Source organism: Euprymna scolopes, chromosome 23 (assembly GCF_053919585.1).
Source record: "Euprymna scolopes isolate OS-2025 chromosome 23, ASM5391958v1, whole genome shotgun sequence".
Lineage (NCBI taxonomy): Eukaryota > Metazoa > Mollusca > Cephalopoda > Sepiida > Sepiolidae > Euprymna > Euprymna scolopes.
Genome location: NC_136504.1, coordinates 57,876,965 through 57,904,302, shown reverse-complemented (window position 1 = coordinate 57,904,302; position 27,338 = coordinate 57,876,965). Strand labels below are relative to the sequence as shown.

The window sequence follows — 27,338 nt, the reverse complement described above, 5'->3', positions numbered from 1 at the left end:
CTGCCATTTGGAAGAAAAACAGGATTAAATCCCTACTGCATCTTGCACTGAATTTTTTTTCTTCAATAATTCAAAATTTAAAACCATTGAAACATCCATTTAATCCCATCTGCTGATACTGTGAAAGGTCACCAAAAATCAATTTCTTCCATGTTTTTTTTCTCCTATTTCATTCCTCTTTCTCTTGTCTGCCATTTTTCTTTTTTACAATGTCTTCCTTGTTCGTTTATAAATCTTAGTTCTGATATTAAATAAATAAATAAATAAACGAAAATTGCATTTTCATATATGATGAACGTATAAATTGTATATAATATAAATGCCATGAACGAAATAAAAGTTATTTCTCCGTAAAATTTTCCAGTCATTATTTATATAATATAAATAACTACTTCTGAGAAATATATAGTCATTTTAAGATGCAATTGCCTGTTTTGGTCAAAAAAAAGTTGAGAAACGAGCACCGAACATGAAAGGGAAAAAACGAGGGAAAAAAATGTGACAAAACAGGAAACCAATTTATGCAAATCACTTCTAGTTAAGGATTGTTTACTTGAAATTCTTAATACCAGATTGTTCTAGAAAGAAGAGGAAGCAGAAGGAGGTTATGGTCGTTGAGTTATTAGAAAAAGAAATTGAATTGCACTTCTAGGTTTGGCTTAACAAGGAAGGTATTGAGGTACTCTCTATAAGTGCCTCATTTTTATTCACCACATATAAACATGTTAAGTGAAGTCAGTTTAGGAGGAATTTTTTTTTTCTTTTTTGATGAGGCAAAATAACACACTCGAGCAACCAATTTTATTCTATCCTCTGCACGCGGGGGGGGGGGGTGTCTATAAAAACTTTAATTGGAATTTTTTCCACTTGTTTTGAACTGTGTTTACCAATAATGACATTGATTGAATTCTGATCCCACTATGGTTCCTCATGCAAAATTTGGTGCAATTTTGTTCAGTAGTTTTGGAGCCTTTAAATTACAAAAAAATATTTTCCTTCATAGATGTTCCTATTCTGTATATATATATATATATATTTTTTTTTTTTGTGTAGGTTAATTTTGTACCCTTAGATTTATCCCATACATTGTTAAATATCCATTTTTAGAACTAGCAAAAATATGTGACAAACATCTATGTTGTCCTCTTAATGGAGGAGGTATACCTGGAACCATGGTATCATGATGAACAAATATATACTACACTGCCCTTAAAGGTGGAGGTAATGCATGGAAGGATGGTCTTATGACAACAAAACAGCTAGTACACTACCCACTAACTTGAATTAAGCATTAAATGATAGTTTGAGCTTTAAACAGATACCAAATCTTCATTATTAATAAATCAAAATGACACATTATGATATTATAGAACTACCCCCCCCCCTTTCTCAGAGCATGGTACAAGAATGCTCATAAAAAGGGAAAATAATCTATATATAAATGATAGCATGTGTGTCACACTTACATCTGAGTTGTTTAATTGTTATGTACTTCCATTTCTTGTCATAAATAATAATTTTACCAAGAATTTTTGGGTTTGGTTTCGATTATGGCTGAAAGAACTCAAGTTTTTATATATATATATATATATATATATATATATATTCATAAGATTTTATTTTGGTTTCGATTCAAGCTAATGCACCCAAGTCATATGGATATTTATTTTTGAAATTGCAACTTTATAATATATAGAAATCGATAGGACATTAATTCTATAATATATACAAAATCTGCAAGAATTAAAATATCATATTTACAACCGGGCTTTGCCAGGTGTTAGTGCTAGCTTAGATAAATACTTTTGCAGTTTTAACAAAAAAAAGCTACAATAATATCAGAGCGTCTCCATTTACACTGAATATCTACAGAATGCCAACATCAATATATTACGTATGAATGAGTCCCCTGTGGAATTTCCACAGGTCTCGCTAGTAAGTAAATAAGATAAGTGGGCGACAATGGAGAGGTTGACAAATCTGTTAAACTCTCTAGATGAAATGGCACCCCTGGCCATTTGTGGTCAGTGTCTGGATGGTCAGATAGCAATGAACTAAAAAGGGACAGATGTAATTTTTTGTGACAAGTCAACGGTGACTGACAAAAAAGACCAAACATTTAGGATTTCTGGTCAGAAGTTGATATATTGAGGAGACTGATCAAATAAGAGTGACTTAGATCAGATTGAGGTTGGCCCAAGGAAAGAGTTTAGCAGTACAATAATTTACCTATAAAAAAAAAAAAAAAAATGTAGACTATCTATAATCGCTGATTTCAAAGTGATGAAAAACTGGCCTAATGGATGCCACCAAGAACTATGAAATTGGCCGTGTTGAGTACAAATCTTATCAGTTCTATTGTGTCCATAGACATACATACTAATGCAGTTGATAGAGGTATGAACACATGATGGTCATATGGCTAAAATAATGACCTTTGTTTAACTAATCTGTCTTCCTGTTGGGACGGGGGATGGGGATCAACATTCTTCCAGCCTCTGCCATGGTTTGAATTGTTCTTGTTTTTGTAAAGATACAAAATGATATTTATCACTACCTGTTATTACCTAGCAGTCGTTTATTTATTTACAAGTTGTTTTGCATTTCTTTTTTCTTTTCTTTTTTTTTCCTGTAATGGACAAAGACAGATACCTTTGTTTTTTTTTTTGTTTTTTTAATTTCCAAAATATTTTCCTCTTAAAAACAAAGGGAACTAAGGTGAATATATATTGGCCAAACATAAATTTACCTCTTTTTTTCAAAATAAATCCGACTGGATAGATTATTTTCTGGAAGGAGTTAATTCAAATTACATTTAATATTCTTAACAACATGAACAAACATTCAACAAAATAAAATGGCTATTCAGAATAATTTTTTTTTTTTTTTTGATGGAAGTTATTGATAAGTCTAGAATTTGATTGACTTGATTTTTATTATATTTCTTTGCTAGTGTCATCAATTTGAAACAAAATTAGCTCAGAGAGTGAAACATTGTAAAAATAAATAAATAAATAAATGTATTCCTTGTAGTTGTAATTTAAATATCTGGTTGAAAGCTGTTTTCACTTTTGTGCGTGTGTGTTCACTGTCGTTCAAGGTTATTTGCTACACTTTGTGTTTTGATTGTGTCTAAAAAGACAGAAGAATTCTAATTGTGTACTTGGAGAAACTGTATATTTGGATAGTAATTCTTTATTCAATGCAAGTTTGGTTGAATATGACTAACACAAAAGAATGCAAGTGTTTGGTTTTATGTCTAGCAAATAAAATCTTTTATTTTATTTTATTTTTTTTTTTTGAAAGACATTTCAAAATAAGACAGTTGATGTCTTACTAATTTACTAAATGTAGTTAATAATTAAGACCTCCTCGCTTATTTATTTATTTATTTTTTTTTACTTAATGTTTGTGAATATAATTTCAAGAAATGCTTTTTTCGTAAAAACACTATTACATGTTTGCATTATGTTGAAATTTAGTAAATAAAAAATATTAAAATCCACCATGTCAAAATAGAAAATTACAGATCACTAATATCTTTTCTTTTTTTTTTTTAATTTTTAAATAGTTCTAGTAGATCTTCTGTATCATTTTTCATATTTTTTAACATTTTTACATGACTCATACGTATGTAATATGTTTTTACTTAAAATGCATTTTTTTTTTTTTTTTAATCAAATTATACTGACCAAACACCTTTTAGTCTTTCACTCTCAAACAAGTCATATTGCATGTAAGGAACTACTATTTGGAATCATGTCTACAGGCGACTATGTACGGAGTTGAGCAGCAAGATATTTGTTTGCATTACATTTAAGTAATCTTAGTACACTCTTGGAAGTAGGAAACGAGGAAGGAATCTCAAAAGTCTAGCAGTCCAGAGGAAGAAACTATTATATTGGAAGACTTTCTAGCATTTAGAGACCTCTACAGTAAAGGGATGAGATTTTGTTGGGTTAGTCAGAGATATGTACCTTGAGGGGACACAAGTGTTAGTAGTTCATCAGAGCACATTTCACTAAAGTACTTGTAAAACAGGCACAGAAAGAGATGCAATATTGTGACAATGGGACAGAGGTTGGATACTTTTTTTCTTTTTTGTACATCTTTTCTCATTATTATAGGATTCCGATTTTAGTGTCAAACACTTTGGCCTTTTGGCTAGGAGTAAAGTGCAGTATCTGTTTTTATACTAAACTTCATCTTCTCTCTTGTTGGTAAATGAAGGAGAACTCCTTCTAGACTAAGGTTAGTTTTTGTTTTTTCTTGCTTGATTCAATGTCCATTTCTGGGAGCTGGATTTCCCCCATATTAAAATTGTAATTTTGCCCTCATGGGAGATGGATTAATGTAAATAGGATCTAACTTAAACTATAACAATAAGAGACTGGGAGTTTGCTAAGAAAAAAAAAAAATGACACCTGTTTTTCTTTTTTTTTTCTTTTTTTAAATCACTCTAAATTTCTGCAGGTGCTTTGACCAAAAGCACTTTAAAAAATGTCCTAAATTACTAATTGTATCTACCAGGTGTTGCCCGGTATCTTATTTACTAACAATTTATTTAGCTTTTTAACTGTAGTTTTTTTGTTTTTTTTTTCTTTTGTTTTCTATTTTTGTCTTCCCAAATGAATTGCCACAATATGTTAATATAGAGAAATGTAAAAACGGAGGGGGTACAAGTCTTTAAACCTCCTCCCTCTCATGAAAAAACAAAAGTACCAAAAAAAAAAAGAGAGAATCTTTATGGTGTACGTGCCCGTAACGGAAAGAAAATATCATACACCAAAAATCATGTAAAGTGATCAAATAGTTTTATTTAAAAAAAAAAAAAAAAAAAAAAAAATCAAAATTTCTTGATGAACAACTGTCGATCTTTCAACGCTATTTTTTGCAGTATATGGAAGATAATTCCAAATGATTCAGGCTTTTGCAATATTTTAGAAAATCCGTAACATAGGAAGGGGTGGGTGCTCAGAAGTCACTTTAAAATGATTTTCTTCATCAAAATAAAACTAGTTAATTAATTTACATTATTTTTTGCATGTGATATTTTCTTTCCGTCACTGGTGCATACATTATACAGACGTTTTAATTTTTTTAGGGAGATGGGTATGGGACACACACCAAAAAAGTTATTTGTAATAACTCAATGTAAGGGAGATAACTTGTATTTTAAAATGCAAATATTTATCTACTTTAGATTTTTTTTTCATTTGTTTTTAAAATTCTCGCCATCATAAGAATCTTCCTAAGCAGAATAATTTTTTAGAAACAAACTGAAGCCAAAGACATTTTTTATTAAAAAAAAAATCATATTGGAAAAATAATAAGACAAAATTTTTAGTCAGATTCAAATATCAATGTGTGATGTAAATTGGGTGCAAATTCTAAAATCTGGAAAGATAATTTATAAATTAAAAGAATGGAGATGTTATAAAAAAAATATTTATAATTGATCTTGTTATTTTTAGTAATTTTTTATTTTAGTTTTAAGGCATTTTATATAAGTAGAGATTTTGGCTGTCTCTGTTATTTTTAGTAATTTTTTTTTAGGCATCTTTGTCAATCTGTCGGTCACAATTTATTTTTAAACATAAATATATTGCAGGATTTTTCTTATTTTGAAATATCAGATCTTAATTACTTTTAGAAATGGAGAATATTGCATTGATAGTAAATAATACATTCTCTATGAATAAAACAGATACCATGACCAGAAATTGAAACTCTTCAGTTTGAGATTTTACCTATTGAGCTATTTGAACTTTCTTATAAATAGTTTAAATCATTAACATAACAGAATAATTATAGCTTTTAGTGATGGGACGATTCCAGTATTTTTCCAGATTCCAATACAATTACCAATTACGAATCTTTATAAATCTCTAAATATTTAATTATAGACTTGTTATTTCCCTCCAGTCATAAAAACACGCAATACATGTTCTAATTTTTTTTCTTGTGCATAAAAAAATACACTTGTGGGTGATGATTTATAGATCTTAATTTTACTGATAATTTGAAATCAATAAATATTGATTATTTTATCATTACTACTGGTAGAAGATTTTGCTTTAAACAAAATCAAATAAAAAAGATCATAAAAAGAATCGTTTTTGGCATTGGAAAATAGGCACAAAATAAATGATTGGTTACGTAAACATTAATAATGATGCCTCTGTTCAGTCTCAAAAGATAAAGGATGCCGCCTGTCGGGGCAGCTGCGTCTGTAATTGTGTGGCAAGCGTTGTGCAATTCCCAACCACACCTCTCCTGAATCGGCACTGCTTGAGTCCAGTGACAAGGAGAAGTCCAGGACGAGTGGAAACAATGCCGAGATAAGCGGAGAGTACATACAGCATCTGGAAGTCCTAAATGGTCACAAATGTGGTACATTAATATCATTGGAAATTAGTTTAATAGTCCAAAGTAACTTATTTTGCTTTAACTATGTATTGTATGTCTCCTGCAGTTATATAGTCCTCCCAGCCTAGCAATAATATGAAACCAAACATCTATTTGTTAATTAATCAAATTTAAAATAAGTAATGTTACATACTGGTGGAATGGAGGCACTATTCGATGGCTCAGTAGGATTGGTTTGCTATGAAAATTAAGCACATCTCAACAGGACTACTAAAATTGAAACCTTTGAACAGTTAAAACATTTTGATTAGTATCAGTTGACGTAGGTAGATTCATTGGTAAATACGTAGGTAGTGATAACATTAACCATATTAATAAGCAATTTTTTTTACTTTGTCGTTTCTGTTTTGCAGTGCCTGGCTGCTGGCTCAACAATAATGAACAGGGAGGTGGAGAGTGCAAGTATGCGACCGTTAGCCCGAGCCCTAACTAAAAACTTGGATAGCTTACGAAGCATTCTTCGCGAACAATGTCTTAAAAACATCAATTCTTACACAGAACGAGTAAGTACAGCCATTTTCTTCACAATTTTTAGCTTTTGCCTCAATTTATTGTATGAACTGGTTTATTATAATTTACCATTTGATTTTTTTTTTTGTTTTATTGATATTCTATAGGTTTACGTAGAGCAATATGTATAACTAGTGTAGACCCTCTTTTATGATGTTGAAAAAAATTATACTTTGTCAATGTTAAATATATTGCTAAAATCTATATACCTATAAAGTTAAGGTATTTTTCTCTTGCTCTGACATTGATATTAAAAGCCTTCTTTTTCTATTTAAAAACTATTAAAATGTACTTTTTAATATACTCAGTCATGGATATGCGAGCGACTACATGAACATCAACTAATTTGCATATTCTTTTGAAAAACGAGCATTAATTAATTACTTATTCATTTTTATCATTTCTTATTAGACGATTGGTTTCATTTCACTATTACACTCTATTTACACATAGTTTCTGCATTTTGCATAATTGCATAGAATTTAAGATATGTTCTAGCACACAGAAATTATATATATATATATATATATATATATATATATATATATATATATATATGAACTTTTTTTTTTTGTGTGTGTGCGTGCAAGAAGTCTCTACTAAATTCTTCTGAATATTTGGTCTACAGATTTTAAATTTGATATATCAGGTATTTGGACTTGTAGCACACTTTCAATTTCATTTTTAGCTGGTAAAATAGCTCCTAAAGGGTCAAAATTAAAAACAAACAAAAAAACATTGACCTTGGCTTGGTGTAAGTCAACTATATTAGTTTCTTCTCTGTCCATACACTAATTAAAAGTTATAGATTAAACATTATTTTTTCTTTTGCAGTTTTTGCATACATATGCATTTAGGTCATACACTGGAGAGCTTTGTTTTGGTTTTAATTCAAGCTGATGGCACACAAGTCATTTTGGTACTTGTACAATTTAATCAAGACATTAAACAATGAAAATATCGAAGAAAAGGTTATATTGCACGTATCCGTTATGGAACAAAGTTCTCCGAAAAAAAATTTCACTTAATTTCATCAAGTAGGTTTTTTTTTTTTTACAGCAAAAAAACAATTTGTTATGATACAGCGCAAAAGGTTCGATTTTTAGGAAGAAAAGCTAGTATTAAAGATGGGGAGGTAGTATCGGCGCTTTACATGGAGTTATCTACCATGGAGTGTTCAACAAACTCCATAATGGCTGACTTCAACGCGCTCTCATAGGAACGTGTTTTTCCGCTGTAAAAAAAAAACTACTCGATCAAATTAAATTTTTTTTTTTTTTTTTTGCAGATCTTCAGTCCAAAAAAACGGATATGTACAATATAACCCTTTTTTTTTTTTTTTTTCGATATTTTCATTATTGAATGTCTTGATTAAACCGTACAAGTACCGTCATTTTTTTTTTTTAAATTTTTGAAATCACTACTATATATTAGGTACAATATAATAATCGATAGAGAGTTGGCTCTATTATAATAAATATGAAATGTAAGAATTAAAATATAATATTAAAGCATATTTTACGATCAAACAACTCCGGAACGCCTGCTAGTCTTCATATAAAATCACAGTAATGCCTGAGAGGATAGCCTTTTTTTTTTTTTTAATTATAGCAGTTCTAATGAATTCTAAATAATACAAGACTGCCATATTTCTTTGTAACAGTAAACATAATTCAAAAAAACAGTATAAAAATATTGCAAAACTAGTGCACACATAATAAGCATAACAGAACCTGATCAGTTTAGAGTCCTCCTCTACCTTTTGAGGATTGGAAGGTGAAGATGCAGTTTGTCTTGATGATGTAGATTGCATATGATACAAATTACTGTAAAGAAGTAAACCAAATTGCAGAGCCAAGTAATGGAGTTATTTGTTGTTCTTTTTTAATTGTTTCCATTATTCCAGCCACCATAAAAATAAAGAAGGAACAATATATCTGACTATGCCGAGGCCATCTCTCCTATATGTCAACTGTTACATGTCAATTAAAGAGGCGAACAGCTGTTTCTGTTGATGAGGAAGACAATGGTTAAACTGTGGAAATCCAAAAAAAATCTATCATGCTATGCTACAATTTTATCAGAATTTACATATTTAATGTTATCTGAACGTGATACAATAATAATGGAGAAGGGGAAAGTAACTAAAGTGATTCCTGATCTATGAGTTCAAATATCAGATCTGTTGCATTCAATTGTGCATTAATAGATTGGTAAAGGTATGAACCCACAATCACTCCAGCCCAATGACTTGTGTTCAACTAATTGTATATAGTTGTTAGCAATAAAGTATGTTTTTTATACATGAAATGACTTCTAAAATGTTGCAAAAAAAAAAAAAAAAGACTATTATAAATAGCTTTATTGTACTTACTCGTAAACCTATTCAGTTAAAAAAAAATTATCAAGCATTTATATTAATATTAAATACTTTCAATTTCAGATCAAGGAAGCATTAACAATATTTGACAAATTATTTGCAGAATTTGAACTAAGGTAAGTTTTTTTTTGTTTTTAATTTATATCTAAAATTTTAATTGTATAGTGGTTTAATGTAAGTTTGGAACATGTTTCTACAAGATTGCTTCCCTTTAGGTTATAACATGCTAATCTTCAAACGTCAATGAATACTTAAAATAAACTGTCATAAACTGTTCTAAGTAATCAAATTTTGCTATCATTCATTAGTTTCAACCGTTTTTATAATTTTCATCATTCAACTAATAATTTATTCATCTCATTAACCGTATCATTAATTGACTTTTAGCTTTTGCAAGTGATGACTGATTAGTTAAAAATGAAACGCCAGAAATTTGCTGATAAGACATGAAAATATTTCATACATTTCACTAACCTGGGTATGACCATAAACTATGGCCGGTGTGAGGACAGCAATTTTGATAGTTTTCAGGAATGTGGTGTCACCTCCTTAGTTTTTATTACTGTAAATCTATTCTCATTCAGTGTCCCATCTATGGATTAAATGTAATATATCATCATTTTGACCATAACCTACGTCCAGTGGCATGGACAGCAATTTGGTATTAAACTACATCTGATGGTAAAACCAGAATCCAGGAAGTTTATAATAGTGTAGCATCATTCCTTGTTTGCCGTTATTCCGAAGTCCACTTTAAATCGAAGTTCTTGTACCTGTCAGTGGTCTATCTATGGGTTAAATAAAAATTAATTTGTGTTTTTTAGCAGAAAAAAAAGCTAATAAAGGGTAAAAATAAAGAAAATTGGAATTTAGCAGGCATAAGTTGACTTAATATGTACCTTCTACGCATGTGCAAATTCACTGGGGCACGGCATGAAGCTGTATCCTATGCTATATATTATGAATAAATATTTCAAGATATTAAAAACTTAAAGCATAACTTTTTTGGCAGGAGCTGAGTACAGAGGGATTTAAAAAAAATTTTTTTTATAACTTTTATAACAAAAACAACACAGCAATCCTCTTTAACATATTCGATTTAAAATTCTTTTACAGAATGATCATAATCTCTCACTACAAAATTAACATGTGACAACTTCTATTCCATCTGCCAAGCGCAGAAGCCAAGTAACTTCAAACCTCCAGATTTGAACCACACTTTACCTATTGTATTTAGAAAGTTTCCCTACCCAATTGAAGAAAAAATCGCCTCTACACAAACTACCTGCCCACTCTTGGGAACTCATTGACCTGAACAATGGTCGTGGGTTGAAGTGTTTTCGTGAGTCTGATTTGGAGGCCAACAACAAAATTCTCAAACTGACAGATTGTGGTTAGGTTCAGATCCTAAAGTAAACAACATCTGACTGTAAACATTGCAGCAAGTATGGTCATTGCGCACGGTACTGCAAGAAAGTCCACCCAGTCTCTGAGCGATGACGACAATCTGCTTGAGAAACTGTTATTGAAGTAATGATGTGATGTTTTGTATGTTGTCTTAATAGTTGAACATGGTTTATTTTATACAGTCAGATAGTAATATTGTTAAGAATTTGGAAAAGAAGTTGCCAATTGTCAAGCTTGTGGGTTGACACAATAACATATCTTCTTTACAGACTCGGCCTACTACCTAGATTTTGTTTTGGCCTTCGTCCTCAAAATCCAGAAATTTATCATTAATAAGTACATTGAACAAGTTTTTTTCTTTGTTATGTAATACTCTTCCAAAGAGCCCTCCACCACTATCAGGGGATCATTTTAAGTCAAATATTGCTCAAAAAAGTGTTTCTGACCCGTAATGTCCAAATATGTTAATGTGGACCCAAACCCATCCAAAATTGAAATTTTTGAAAAATCCATTTACCACTCTAATTAGTATAGTAATATGCTTCCAAAGAGCCCTCAACCATTATCAAGGAATCATTTTAAGCTAAAATATACCCAAAATGTTTTTCTGGCTCGTAATACCCAAATATGGTTATTTGGACCCAGAAAAAAAAATTGAAATTTTTTAAAAAACGTTTTTATCACTGTAATACGCTCAGTAATATGCTTCCAACGAGCTCTCAACCATTTTCAGGGGATTATTTTTACCTAATATATTGAATTATTTCCAATATTTCACCTTCTCAGCCCAGTGAGTTACATAGAAGTAATTTTAGTTATTACATCTGTTATTTTCACGTTTCATGTTTTATTATATCCCTCTTACAACCCTTATCTGTGAAAAATGAATTTTTATATAAAGGTAATTTATAGAAGGCAATATAATGCAGAGGTGTAACGGATAAACACAAACTGAAGAAAATTAAGACATATGCAGAAAGAAAGGAGTTTTGAAGTTTCCACCTTTTTATTAATATGTATGTATATATATATATATATATATATATATTATATTCTAATCTGAATTGCCGCCATTACAGTGAAATATCCCTCCCTTCGATGTGTGTTGACCTTAATTCAAATGTGTGACTCAATGAAACCATTCTTTATTTTCTAGTTATGTCAGTGCGATGGTTCCGGTAAAAACAATGAAAGAATATGACATTTTACAAGAAGTTACTGTCTTATTTTCAGAAACAGTTCACAGGTAAGATTGAATTGAATTATACCTTTTTTTTTTTTTTACTTGCCTAAAATTTGGAAGAATAGATGTACAACATAGCAATAAAAGTAGAGAGATTAGCATATGTACAACCAGAGCATATTTTAAGATAAGACTCCTCCTCCTCCTCCTCCTCCTTCTCCTAAAAAAAAAAAAAAAAAAAAAAAAAAAGGAATGTCATTACTAAAATGATGTAAATATGGTTGAATTTAAAATCACTTTCAGTGACAATAAGATGACAAACTATATAAATCTGGGTTGCAGAATCAGATGGTCTGACTCCTAGAATAATAAAATGTTCAACTCGGACTGCTTATTTTAGAGTCTTAGTGCTCATGCTGTCCATTGATTCTTTGTAGATTAAAACATCAGACTTACAGCATTAATAAACACACAAATAAATAATACTCTTGAGGTAGTTAATGACTTTTTATGTTATTCTTCATGGAAATTTTTTTTTTTCAACAGAGCATTGAGATTAGGTTTACTCACACAAGACATGATTGATGACTATGACCCTGCGTTGATGTTCACCATCCCTCGACTTGCTATTGTCTGGTAAGGATTTTTTTTTTCTCTTTTGTCTCCTTTTTCTTTCTCCCCCCCCCCTTTTTTTCCATCTCTCCTCTCGTTTTTATATCTCACCCTTTTTCTATTGTCCTCCTTTCCTTATTTATCTCCTCCTTTCCTTATTTATCTCCTCCTTTCCTTATTTATCTCTTCCTTTCCTTATTTATCTCCTCCTTTCCTTATTTATCTCCTCCTTTCCTTATTTATCTCCTCCTTTTCTTATTTTTCTCTTCTTTTTCCCCACCATTTTTCTTTTCTTTTTCCCCACCATTTTTCTCTTCTTTTTCCCCACCATTTTTCTCTTCTTTTTCACCACCATTTTTCTTTTCTTTTTCACCACCATTTTTCTTTTCTTTTTCACCACCATTTTTCTTTTCTTTTTCACCACCATTTTTCTCTTCTTTTTCCCCACCATTTTTCTCTTCTTTTTCCCCACCATTTTTCTCTTCTTTTTCCCCACCATTTTTCTCTTCTTTTTCCCCACCATTTTTCTCTTCTTTTTCCCCACCATTTTTCTCTTCTTTTTCCCCACCATTTTTCTCTTCTTTTTCCCCACCATTTTTCTCTTCTTTTTCCCCACCATTTTTCTCTTCTTTTTCCCCACCATTTTTCTCTTCTTTTTCCCCACCATTTTTCTCTTCTTTTTCACCACCATTTTTCTCTTCTTTTTCCCCACCATTTTTCTCTTCTTTTTCCCCACCATTTTTCTCTTCTTTTTCCCCACCATTTTTCTCTTCTTTTTCCCCACCATTTTTCTCTTCTTTTTCCCCACCATTTTTCTTTTCTTTTTCACCACCATTTTTCTTTTCTTTTTCACCACCATTTTCCTTTCTTTTTCACCACCATTTTTCTCTTCTTTTTCCCCACCATTTTCTCTTCTTTTTCACCACCATTGTTCTCTTCTTTTTCACCACCATTGTTCTCTTCTTTTTCACCACCATTGTTCTCTTCTTTTTCACCACCATTTTTCTCTTCTTTTTCCCCACCATTTTTCTCTTCTTTTTCCCCACCATTTTTCTCTTCTTTTTCCCCACCATTTTTCTCTTCTTTTTCCCCACCATTTTTCTCTTCTTTTTCCCCACCATTTTTCTCTTCTTTTTCCCCACCATTTTTCTCTTCTTTTTCCCCACCATTTTTCTCTTCTTTTTCCCCACCATTTTTCTCTTCTTTTTCCCCACCATTTTTCTCTTCTTTTTCCCCACCATTTTTCTCTTCTTTTTCACCACCATTTTTCTCTTCTTTTTCCCCACCATTTTTCTCTTCTTTTTCCCCACCATTTTTCTCTTCTTTTTCCCCACCATTTTTCTCTTCTTTTTCCCCCACCATTTTTCTCTTCTTTTTCCCCACCATTTTTCTCTTCTTTTTCCCCACCATTTTTCTCTTCTTTTTCCCCACCATTTTTCTCTTCTTTTTCCCCCACCATTTTTCTCTTCTTTTTCACCACCATTTTTCTCTTCTTTTTCACCACCATTTTTCTCTTCTTTTTCACCACCATTTTTCTCTTCTTTTTCACCACCATTTTTCTCTTCTTTTTCACCACCATTTTTCTCTTCTTTTTCACCACCATTTTTCTCTTCTTTTTCACCACCATTTTTCTTTTCTTTTTCCCCCACCATTTTTCTTTTCTTTTTCCCCCACCATTTTTCTTTTCTTTTTCCCCCACCATTTTTCTTTTCTTTTTCCCCACCATTTTTCTCTTCTTTTTCACCACCATTTTTCTCTTCTTTTTCACCACCATTTTTCTCTTCTTTTTCACCACCATTTTTCTCTTCTTTTTCACCACCATTTTTCTCTTCTTTTTCACCACCATTTTTTTCTTCTTTTTCACCACCATTTTTCTTTTCTTTTTCCCCACCATTTTTCTCTTCTTTTTCCCCACCATTTTTCTCTTCTTTTTCCCCACCATTTTTCTCTTCTTTTTCCCCCACCATTTTTCTCTTCTTTTTCCCCACCATTTTTCTCTTCTTTTTCACCACCATTTTTCTCTTCTTTTTCACCACCATTTTTTCTTCCCCTCCATTTTTTCCCCCACTATTTTTTTCTTTTTGCTCTCTCTTATTTCCTCTCTCTCTCTTTCTTTAACTGATAAATAAAATCTTAATTCACATTCTATGTAGTTATTCTAATACAATCCTTTTCAAACAACTTTATTTTTAAAACCATCTCCATTTTCATAGTGGTTTGCTGGTCTATCCTGAAGGTCCTCTTAATCCTGATATGGAAACCAGTAACATGTCAGAGATGTTCCGTCCCTTTCAACCACTTCTTTATAAAATTAGGTAAGTGTTCATTTTCACTTTGTTACAGGAAATTTATGATTGATGTAATAGATATCATTGTAGGCTGTTGGCATCACCTACTCTAAGTTTAAATCCTATTAGATACATGTGTTGGAGATTTTTAAATCAATAATTTCATGCATTTAACCCTTAGGCTACGTGGGCTGTGAATTTTTTTAACACTTAGTTTTCTATTACAAACAACTGCAGCAATGGTGTCTTCAAGCACTATGAAATTTTTCTTTGCCCTAAATGTATTAATCAATGACTGAAACTTATGTTTGTATTATTTTTTGATAAAAAATTCTTTTTCAAAGACCCTAGACTTGATTTTATGTGATGTGAAAAAATTCACACCCATCGTAGGCCAAGGGTTAAAAAAGAAATTAAATAAAAACAAACCTCATGGAATCAATATACAGATCTTGCTTCTACTTTATTTTGATAAACATTGGCTTATTACTTTTTATTCATTTTGAAATTTATCTTGAATTATAAAATTATTTATTGACTTTGAATTAGGAATGATATAATTTTATTATTAGACTTAAAAAATTATTTTGAGCTATTTTCTAATTTCTTGTAATAGTCATGACTTCAGATATTTAAATCCAACTAAAAAAAAAACTGAAATAAGTTTAAAAAATAAAATAAAGGCTTTTTATTTTCATTTACTAATTTATTTTATTACTTAGCAGGGAAGGGGGGGGTCGACTTTGCTATGTGCTTAAATATATTTTAATTTATGCAGATTTCATTTACTAATTCTCTAAGCTAATTCTCTATTGAATATTATATTGTACCTAATATATAGTATAGTAGTGATTTCAAGTTTTTTAAAGAGAAAAATGACTTGGGTGCTATCAGCTAGAATCAAAATCAAAACATTTAGAGCTCTAGTCGTGTTTCCTACTGATGTTATAAGGAGATAGGTAAGAAAAATATAGTGTAAACAGCTTGAAGAAATGGATTGAGTAAAAAAAGTAAAGTTTATCTCTCACCCACCCCATTTCTTGATATAAACAACTTTATCAAAAGTTTTAAAAAAAAAATTGTTTTGTTTGCCATGTAGGTTTTTTTTTTTTTTTTTTTTTTTTTTAAGACATCATCTAATAAAGAGGTGTTTTCACTCCCTAATTCAAATATACTCAAACTCGCCTCATGCACCAGGAGGATTGTTGGTTGGTTGTTTTTGTTTTATGGCATATCAACCTTTTTCAGGTTATTTAATGCCGAATCTAGTTATTTTGAGGGACGATTTTTAATGGAGTATATATATTTTTTTTAAGTCAGATTCTATTTAACCCATAGTTGGGACCCTAACAGGTACTACCACTCCGGGTCAGAGTGGACCTGGGAGCAATGGCAATTTAAGGGTGGCTCCACACTCCCCAAGGCCCGCAAGGTGGGGCCTCACCATCGGATATAGTTTTAGGTCATATCCAGGACCGCACCAGGAGGAAGGGGGATGGGATTTACAAGTAAAGAGATAGTGAAGGAAAATCTTAACTTGTCATTTTTGCTTTCTCTCATTGCCTTGAGTTGATAGAAGGGGGGGGGGATAGAAAATGAAGGAAGATGGAAAGAATATTGCCTCTTCTGGTTTGACTCAGCATTTGACTGAGAAGAAAAGAGATAGGATTGATTTTAGTGACTTGGTCACTTTGCATGCAGTACTAGAGGCAAAAGTTCTTGACATTTACATCTTTACACATCTTAAACAATTATCCTGATCGTGATTATCATATTTATGATTCTTTGGTACCCTCATACCATCTTCAAGTACAATTTTGTTAAAGTCATGTTGGGAATGTTAAAATCAACCTTTTGTTCAATTCATAAGAATGGAGCTGCTTATTTCATATCTTTGATGCTTCCTGTTTTCCTGCTTATACAAATATGCAAAAATTTAAATGTAATCTACTACTCAGCTCCCTACTAAGGCGTTGTGGTTAATAAAAATAATTGTGTGTATTTAGGTAGTATTTTTTTCATTTAAGCAAACATTGTTAAAAATAACAAAGCTTCTGCTTTTGATTTTTTTTTTTTTTTTTTTTTTTTTCAATTTTGCTCATCTGTTAAAATAAAAAAAATAAAAAAAAATAATATAAGTTCCATATGTATCACAAACGTTTTCAATTCTTTGTCGAATCATCATTAGGTGAAAAAGTAAATGAACAAAAAAGAATTTCAGAATGTAGCTATGAAATGGGCACGTAAAGTCAGATGCTGGGAGAACCTTTCCACACTGTTCCAGCAGAGATTTTAATTTAAATTCTCAGATATGAGAATTAACTTTATTTTTGACACTGTTTGCTTAAAAACATATCTATCTCTCTCTCTCCCCATATATATATATATATATATATATATATATATATATATATATACACACACACAGATTTATTTTCTTTAGTTTACTCATCAGTGTGTGTATGCTATACATATTCCTCTGACCAATTTGTTAAATTTTTTTTTTTTCTTTTCAGAGAACTTCTCTACACTCTGAGTCGAGATGAACTGTTCATGCTGGAAAAGGCCCTATGTAGTACCGATGAGCCACACCTTTCATCGCCTCTTCACAACCCTAACAACTTGGACAGTCACCAGTCTCAAGTCTCATGCCAGACAGAAAAGGTCTCCTCTGGAGAAACCCGATTTTTTAGTATCTCCTCTTTGACTCCTGCCATCTACCGTGACTCTGGTGCTTGTCAACAGGACATTCTTGTTCACTCTCCAAACTCTGGTAGTCCCGTCACCCCGGACAGTGATGGCGAGTTCAGTATTGGACAAATGAGTCATTCTCCTTCAGTAGTGACTATCATATTAAAAGGGTCACCTGCCAGTGACCACAGACCTGCAGACAGTATAGAAATCTCATCGCAACCTTCTTTAAATAAATGTACGAGTAAAGATTCCGGTATCTCAAGTGAAAATATAAGCACCAGTGAAAGTCTTAGCAACCACATATCATGTGACGATGACGAACGGGTCAGTATTGTGGACAGTGATACAAACTCTAGTGGCAGTAATAGTAGTAATAGTCGTCATACCATTCCAGACAAGGATGCAAACAATGCCTGTGCCGCCCCCCAGTCTATCATTGATTCAGAAGTCTTTGAAGCAGCTGCGGTGGAGGAGGCAAAGGCGTTACCATCTCCTCATACCTCTCCTGGGTCACAGAAAAAAAAACAGTTCTCAAGACAGTTCCATAATTACAACTCTATACAATATACGTCTTCCTCTTCTCCTCCTCCTTCTTCTTCCTCTCCCCCTTCTTTCCCATCAGGCCGACACCTGCAACATCAGCAGCTTGAGGTTTCTCCTTGCAATCCCTCAAGCCCGCTGTCCACAGAAAGCCGGGCAGTTTGCCATGAAGTGATCAGCGAATTGATAGACAATGCTGTTCAGAATCTGACCACTTTAGGTGTGATCAGTCCTTCCTCACAACCTGCCCAGCTTCCCCCAGCCGATTGTACCATGGAGCAAATTCCCAATATCATGACCCAGAGTTGGCAATACGACATTCAGTTTCAGATTCCACGAATATCGATCCAGCTGTCAAATTCTGTCGAAGACATGGACACTAAAGATAGGGAGTCCAAACAGACGCAGGATATGCCTGTGACTCCTAAGCAATCCCTGAATCATGCACATAACCAGCAGCAGCAGCAGCAGCACCACCATCATCATCACCACCACCATCCCCGCCAAGCCGTTAATCCCAGCCATGACACGACTAATTCACTGCGTGACCGATCAGGATCATCGGAGACGATTCGACCACCAACCGACCTTATCGAGAGTTGCAGACGCAGTAGCAGTGAATCTGTTAATAGTACACAAAACATAAAAAACAAAGTCAAGATGGAAGGACGCTCCAACCATGGAGCTCCTGAATCAGAATGCAAAGCCACTTCTAAGATGGATCGGATTAGTTCAGCGATGAACGCATGTGCCCTGGAAAAGTTCCACCAACACAAACCAGGTAACTCATACCGTGGCGGAAGTGGTACTGTGGTTCATGATGATGCTGATGCCTGCTTGGACATTCCCAGAATACAGAGGTTGCGCTACACAGAAAGTATTAGCTCTACCTGTTCAAGTTGTCGAAGCGGATGCAGTGTAGGCAGCGATTGTGAATGGGATCGGGAGAGGTGAGATTTCCTTTACAAATTTCAATCTTTTTTTTCAGATGACCAAATATATATCTATTTTTAAAGCAATCGGTTTTGCTGATAATGATATATGTACATGTAAAAAAAGTAAAACGTGTGACTTTGTTTGAAAAACAAGTAGGGTCTAAAGTTTGTGCAGGGCGGAACGATAAAAGTATCACCCTAAAGAAAACTACACTACAGCTTTATTTTAAAACTTTTCTTGAAAAAAATCAATTCAAGTAACTTCATTATGTGGTAGAGCTGACATCTATTCAATGCAGCTGCCTTCATTATATATGAATATTCAAAATGGCATATATGATATTAAATTATATATGAATATTCAAAATGGCATATATGATATTAAATTATATATGAATACTCAAAATGGCATATATGAAATTAAATTATATATAAATATTCAAAATGGCATATATGATATTAAATTATATATAAATATTCAAAATGGCATATATGATATAAAATTATACATAAATATTCAAAATGGCATATATGATATTAAATTATATATGAATATTCAAAATGACATATATGATATTGAATTACATATGAATATAAAAATGGCATATATGATATTAAATTACATATGAATATTCAAAATGGCATATGATATTAAATTATATATAAATATTCAAAATGGCATATGATATTAAATTATATATGAATATTCAAAATGGCATATGATATTAAATTATATATAAATATTCAAAATGGCATATGATATTAAATTATATATAAATATTCAAAATGGCATATGATATTAAATTATATATAAATATTCAAAATGGCATATGATATTAAATTATATATAAATATTCAAAATGGCATATGATATTAAATTATATATGAATATTCAAAATGGCATATATGATATTAAATTACATATGAATATTCAAAATTGCATATATGATATTAAATTATATATTAATATTCAAAATGGCATATGATATTAAATTATATATGAATATTCAAAATGGCATATGATATTTAATTATATATAAATATTCAAAATGGCATATATGATATTAAATTATATATGAATATTCAAAATTGCATATATGATATTAAATTATATATAAATATTCAAAATGACATATGATATTAAATTGTATATGAATATTCAAAATGGCATATATGATATTAAATTATATATGAATATTCAAAATGGCATATATGATATTATATATGAATATTCAAAATGGCATATATGATATTATATATGAATATTCAAAATGGCATACATGATATTATATATGAATATTAAAAAAGGCATATATGATATTAAATTATATATAAATATTCAAAATGGCATACATGATATTATATATGAATATTCAAAATGGCATATATGATATTAAATTATATATAAATATTCAAAATGGCATATATGATACTATATATGAATATTCAAAATGGCATATATGATATTATATATGAATATTTAAAATGGCATACATGATATTATATATGAATATTCAAAATGGCGTATATGATATTATATATGAATATTCAAAATGTCTTACATGATATTATATATGAATATTAAAAATGGCATACATATTATATATGAATATTCAAAATGGCATATATGATATTATATATGAATATTCAAAATGGCATATATGATATTATATATGAATATTCAAAATGGCATATATGATATTATATATGAATATTCAAAATGGCATATATGATATTATATATGAATATTCAAAATGGCATATATGATATTATATATGAATATTCAAAATGGCATATATGATATTAAATTATATATGAATATTAAAAATGGCATATATGATATTATATATGAATATTCAAAATGGCATATATCATATTAAATTATATATGAATATTTAAAATGGCATATATGATATTATATATGAATATTTAAAATGGCATATATGATATTATATATGAATATTCAAAATGTCATATATGATATTATATATGAATATTCAAAATGGCATACATGATATTATATATAAATATTCAAAATGGCATATATGATACTATATATGAATATTCAAAATGGCATATATGATATTATATATGAATATTTAAAATGGCATACATGATATTATATATGAATATTCAAAATGGCGTATATGATATTATATATGAATATTCAAAATGTCTTACATGATATTATATATGAATATTCAAAATGGCATACATATTATATATGAATATTCAAAATGGCATATATGATATTATATATGAATATTCAAAATGGCATATATGATATTATATATGAATATTCAAAATGGCATATATGATATTATATATGAATATTCAAAATGGCATATATGATATTATATATGAATATTCAAAATGGCATATGATATTATATATGAATATTCAAAATGGCATATATGATATTATATATGAATATTCAAAATGGCATATATGATATTATATATGAATATTCGAAATGGCATATATGATATTATATATGAATATTAAAAATGGCATATATGATATTATATATGAATATTCAAAATGGCATATATCATATTAAATTATATATGAATATTTAAAATGGCATATATGATATTATATATGAATATTTAAAATGGCATATATGATATTATATATGAATATTCAAAATGTCATATATGATATTATATATGAATATTCAAAATGGCATACATGATATTATATATGAATATTCAAAATGGCATACATGATATTATATATAAATATTCGAAATGGCATATATGATATTAAATTATATATGAATATTCAAAATGGCATATATGATATTATATATGATTATTCAAAATGGCATACATTATATTATATATGAATATTCAAAATGGCATATATGATATTAAATTATATATAAATATTCAAAATGGCATATATGATAGTATATATGAATATTCAAAATGGCATATATGATATTATATATGAATATTCAAAATGGCATATATGATATTATATATGAATATTCAAAATGGCATATATGATATTATATATATGAATATTCAAAATGGCATATATGATATTATATATGAATATTCAAAATGGCATATATGATATTAAATTATATATGAATATTCAAAATGGCATATATGATATTATATATGAATATTCAAAATGGCATATATGATATTATATATGATTATTCAAAATGGCATACATGATATTATATATGAATATTCAAAATGGCATACATGATATTATATATGAATATTCAAAATGGCATATATGATATTAAATTATATATAAATATTCAAAATGGCGTATATGATAGTATATATGAATATTCAAAATGGCATATATGATATTATATATGAATATTCAAAATGGTATATATGATATTATATATGAATATTAAAAATGGCATATATATTATATATGAATATTAAAAAAGGCATATATGATATTATATATGAATATTCAAAATGGCATATATGATATTAAATTATATATGAATATTCAAAATGGCATATATGATATTATATATGAATATTCAAAATGGCATATATGATATTATATATGAATATTCAAAATGGCATATGATATTATATATGAATATTCAAAATGGCATATGATATTATATATGAATATTCAAAATGGCATATATGATATTAAATTATATATGAATATTCAAAATGGCATATATGATATTATATATGATTATTCAAAATGGCATACATGATATTATATATGAATATTCAAAATGGCATATATGATATTAAATTATATATAAATATTCAAAATGGCATATATGATAGTATATATGAATATTCAAAATGGCATATATGATATTATATATGAATATTCAAAATGGCATATATGATATTATATATGAATATTCAAAATGGCATATATGATATTATATATGAATATTCAAAATGGCATATATGATATTATATATGAATATTCAAAATGGCATATATGATATTATATATGAATATTCAAAATGGCATATATGATATTATATATGAATATTCAAAATGGCATATATGATATTAAATTATATATGAATATTCAAGATGGCATATATGATATTAAATTATATATGAATATTCAAGATGGCATGTATGATATTATATATGAATATTCAAAATGGCATATATGATATTATATATGAATATTCAAAATGGCATATGATATTATATATGAATATTCAAAATGGCATATATTATATATGAATATTCAAAATGGCATATGATATTATATATGAATATTCAAAATGGCATATATGATATTAAATTATATATGAATATTCAAAATGGCATACATGATATTATATATGAATATTAAAAATGGCATATATGATATTAAATTATATATGAATATTCAAAATGGCATATATGATATTAAATTATACATGAATATTCAATGGCATACAGTAGAACCCCTGTATGCAGTAGGCCTAGGATAAGGTTTGTTTTTTTTCCCAGCTTACAATGTGGAATACAATGTTTTCCAGCCCCTGGTTATGCTATTTACCCCGTTTTATGGTGTTACTTATGTTATCTGATTATATACATGTGTATTATATACTGTACTGTATTTTGTTACTAATTTTTAATATGTACTTCACATAAATGTATAAAATTTTGCTTTGGCTCCGCCATATGGCAATTTCACTTTACGATCTCAACCCTGGAACGGATTAATGCTACATCCCGGGGTTCTACTGTATATGATATTAAATTTATATATAAATATTCAAAATGACATGTATGATATCAAATAATACGTAAACATTAAAAATGGCATATGATATTAAATTGTATATAAATATTATAAATGGTAGCTTGCTTTGAATTCTGTCATCTGGGGAAGGGGAGGCAAATAATGCGTGAGTGTTATTTGCTTTGTTTTTTTTTTTGTTTTTTTTTTTGTTTGTTTTTATGAACTTTCTACATTGTATAACATCTTAAATGTTTTGTTTTTTATTGTACTTTCTGAAAAGCAGCCTATAATTGTAATTAATTGCAGCATATTGCACATTGTGAAACAATTGTAAAGACTGCTGTCAATTCTGCCATTGCGAAAATAAATGAGTAAAGACTGAATTTTAGTCATTGGAATTTAATTATATATATATATATATATATATATATATATATATATTGGAAATTGAAAATATATATATATATATATAGTTTTGTGAATACTTTTTTGTATTGTGTGCTGTATTAATAGCTATTTTCTTGTTCTCCTCAGCTGTGCTAGCAGTGAAACAAGTTCCTACAATTCTGATTGTCATGATGATGAAGAGATTGCTCTTGCTATTCAAGCAGCCGAACTGGCTTCACGTAATGAAGCCCGTTCACGTTTCCAGAACAGTACAGATCTCATTCATCGTTTATTTGTGTGCATATCAGGTATTGCACCTTTTTTTGTTTTTTCGCTTAGAAACTTTAAATTACAAGGAGTGTTCTGAAAGTAATGGCTTCTATTTTTTGTTATTAGATCCGGATGGATCAAAGGGGATTGCAAATTGCATTGTTTTGATGACTGAACTTATGCATTCATGACCTGAAAGTTTCATCTCTGTTGAAGATATTGATGATGTGAAACTCTAAGAAAACAACCCCTGTCATAGATGTGCATCAGAAGTAGAGATGCATCATTGAATTCTAAGCAAAAGTGCATTGAGAATGTTGCTGACTATGAAAAAAAAAAAAAAACCTTTTGAAGCACAAAAGGTCACTTGTTTTAATGGTACCACTCCTGTCTTCATAGCTTTTCAACTTTTTCAGTTAAAACATTGGAGGCTTTACTTTTGAAACAACCCTTGTACAATTTATCAACTTAATAATTTTATCAAAGTCAGAAAATATTTTCTTGGTAAAATTTTTTTTTTCTAACAGCTTTTCTTTCTTTTGATCAAGTTTTTGTTTTTCTGTTTTGTAATGTTAAAGCTATATGCTATTTTGTTTTAACAATCTTCAGTATGATTGGTCCTCTTTTCTAAAAAAATTAATTAAACCTGTGATAAACCTGTCTATTTACATCAAGAAAAAATAGTGTGACATCAAAATATGTGACTTCTACAAATCAAGGGTTTGGTACATTTTGGTGTGCCCGATTCAGCATCAAATTAGTGCTTCGTTATTACAGTCAAAGTTTTTTTGTTTTAATTTTTAAAATTAATTCAATAAACCAAGATTTTTTTTCAATTTTTAATAAAATTGAAATAAAATATTTTTTTAAAAATCTGAATTAAAAATTAAATTTATATACGGTGATTTTCCAAATGTTTTAAAATTTAAACTCAAGCTAAATTGTTTAGAGTAAAAAATAAATGACTCGTTAACTATAATATTTTCTAAAAATACTTGGATTTATTATTGACATTTATTAAAAAAGTTTGGTGTTTTTTTATTAAAAACTTCAGTCTGTTTTATTTAAAAAACAACACAAAAACAGACAACAACACTTGTCAACGAGATTATATTTTCGTATTGCTTTTGTTAATTAAAAAAAAAAAGGCTTCAAAATATTTTTGATGTTTTTAATCCTTAAAAAAAAAATTCTTTTTTAAGTTATAAAATCTTATTAAAAATGCTGACTGGCGTGGTCGACATCGAATTGTTTCTCTGCCGAATCAGTCCATTCTCACAAATCAAATTACATCTATATGTTTAAAACTTGTATCATTTCTTTTCATGTGATTGAGAGCTTCAGCTATTGACTGACTATAATATCAGCTCGAGATGAAGGAGAGCCCAACTAAAACCAACGGTCCTTATTAAAGGACTATGCATTACTAAAATTTTTTGATAAAAAAAAAATAAATTTTTATAAGCTTCTGTGCTTTCTATTTGTTTCCAGGTGTGGCTGACCAATTACAAACGAACTTTGCAAGTGATTTGCGCAGCATCTTGAAAGCAGTTTTTGATATTAATTGCTCAGAGCCACTTGTCATAGCTGACAATGCTGTCGAGGGTTCTGACCATTACGCTGCCAGCCATGCAATAGATCAGATGTCAATTGCCCATCACATTGCAACCTCTTCTTCCTCAGGATCGCAGAGTTCAGCATTACTCAGTCATAGCAGTAGTAGTGATGATGAACAGAATCTTGATCAATATGCTCGGTCAAGGACATTTCAAGGTATACAAACCATTTAACTCTTTCTCTTACAATCTTTAAGACTAACTTTCTCTCCCTCCCTCTCTCTCTGAGGCTCTCCCTCCCTCTCTCTCTCTCTCTCTCTCTCTCTGAGGCTCTCTCTCTCTCTCCCTCCCTCTGAGGCTCTCTCTCCCTCCCTCTGAGGCTCTCTCTCTTTCTCTCTGAGGCTCTCTCCATCTCTCTTCCTCTTCCTCGCCCTCTCTCCATCCCTCTTCCTCGCCCTCTCTCTCTCTCCATCTCCCCCTCTTCCTCCCTCTCCCTCTCTGAGGCCCTCTTCCTCTCTCTCCCTCTTCCTCTCTCTTAGGCTCTCTCCCTCTCCCTCTCTCTTAGGCTCTCTCCCTCTCTCTTAGGCTCTCTCCCTCTCTCTTAGGCTCTCTCCCTCTCTGAGGCACTCTCCCTCTCCCTCTCTGAGGCCCTTTCCCTCTCTGAGGCTCACTCTCTACCTCCCTCCCTCTGAGGCTCACTCTCTCCCCCTGTCTGGAGCTCACTCCCTCCCTCTCTCTCTTTCCCTCTGAGGTCTCTCCGTTCGTCTCTCTCTGAGGTCTCTCCGTTCGTCTCTCTCTGAGGTCTCTCCGTTCGTCTCTCTCTGAGGTCTCTCCGTCCGTCTCTCTCTCTCTGAGGTCTCTCCGTCCGTCTCTCTCTCTCTCTCTGAGGTCTCTCCGTCCGTCTCTCTCTCTCTCTGAGGTCTCTCCGTCCGTCTCTCTCTCTCTCTGAGGTCTCTCCGTCCGTCTCTCTCTCTCTCTGAGGTCTCTCCGTCCGTCTCTCTCTCTCTCTGAGGTCTCTCCGTCCGTCTCTCTCTCTCTCTGAGGTCTCTCCGTCCGTCTCTCTCTCTCTCTGAGGTCTCTCCGTCCGTCTCTCTCTCTCTCTGAGGTCTCTCCGTCCGTCTCTCTCTCTCTCTGAGGTCTCTCCGTCCGTCTCTCTCTCTCTCTGAGGTCTCTCCGTCCGTCTCTCTCTCTCTCTGAGGTCTCTCCGTCCGTCTCTCTCTCTCTCTGAGGTCTCTCCGTCCGTCTCTCTCTCTCTCTGAGGTCTCTCCGTCCGTCTCTCTCTCTCTCTGAGGTCTCTCCGTCCGTCTCTCTCTCTCTCTGAGGTCTCTCCGTCCGTCTCTCTCTCTCTCTGAGGTCTCTCCGTCCGTCTCTCTCTCTCTCTGAGGTCTCTCCGTCCGTCTCTCTCTCTCTCTGAGGTCTCTCCGTCCGTCTCTCTCTCTCTCTGAGGTCTCTCCG

General features: G+C 30.9%; 1 protein-coding gene across 1 annotated transcript in view; it reads left to right on the top strand.

Moving 5' to 3' along the window:
• Positions 1–27,338, top strand: part of LOC145245925 (lateral signaling target protein 2 homolog) — a 169,850-nt gene that overhangs the window by 137,481 nt on the left and 5,031 nt on the right. Inside the window, exons 3-10 of the mRNA XM_080107666.1 lie at positions 6,783–6,932; positions 9,383–9,435; positions 11,883–11,972; positions 12,456–12,545; positions 14,735–14,836; positions 17,326–18,993; positions 24,205–24,365; positions 25,819–26,100. Of these exons, the coding sequence (XP_079963792.1) occupies positions 6,783–6,932; positions 9,383–9,435; positions 11,883–11,972; positions 12,456–12,545; positions 14,735–14,836; positions 17,326–18,993; positions 24,205–24,365; positions 25,819–26,100 (2,596 nt within the window). The remainder of the gene's footprint in view (positions 1–6,782; positions 6,933–9,382; positions 9,436–11,882; positions 11,973–12,455; positions 12,546–14,734; positions 14,837–17,325; positions 18,994–24,204; positions 24,366–25,818; positions 26,101–27,338) is intronic.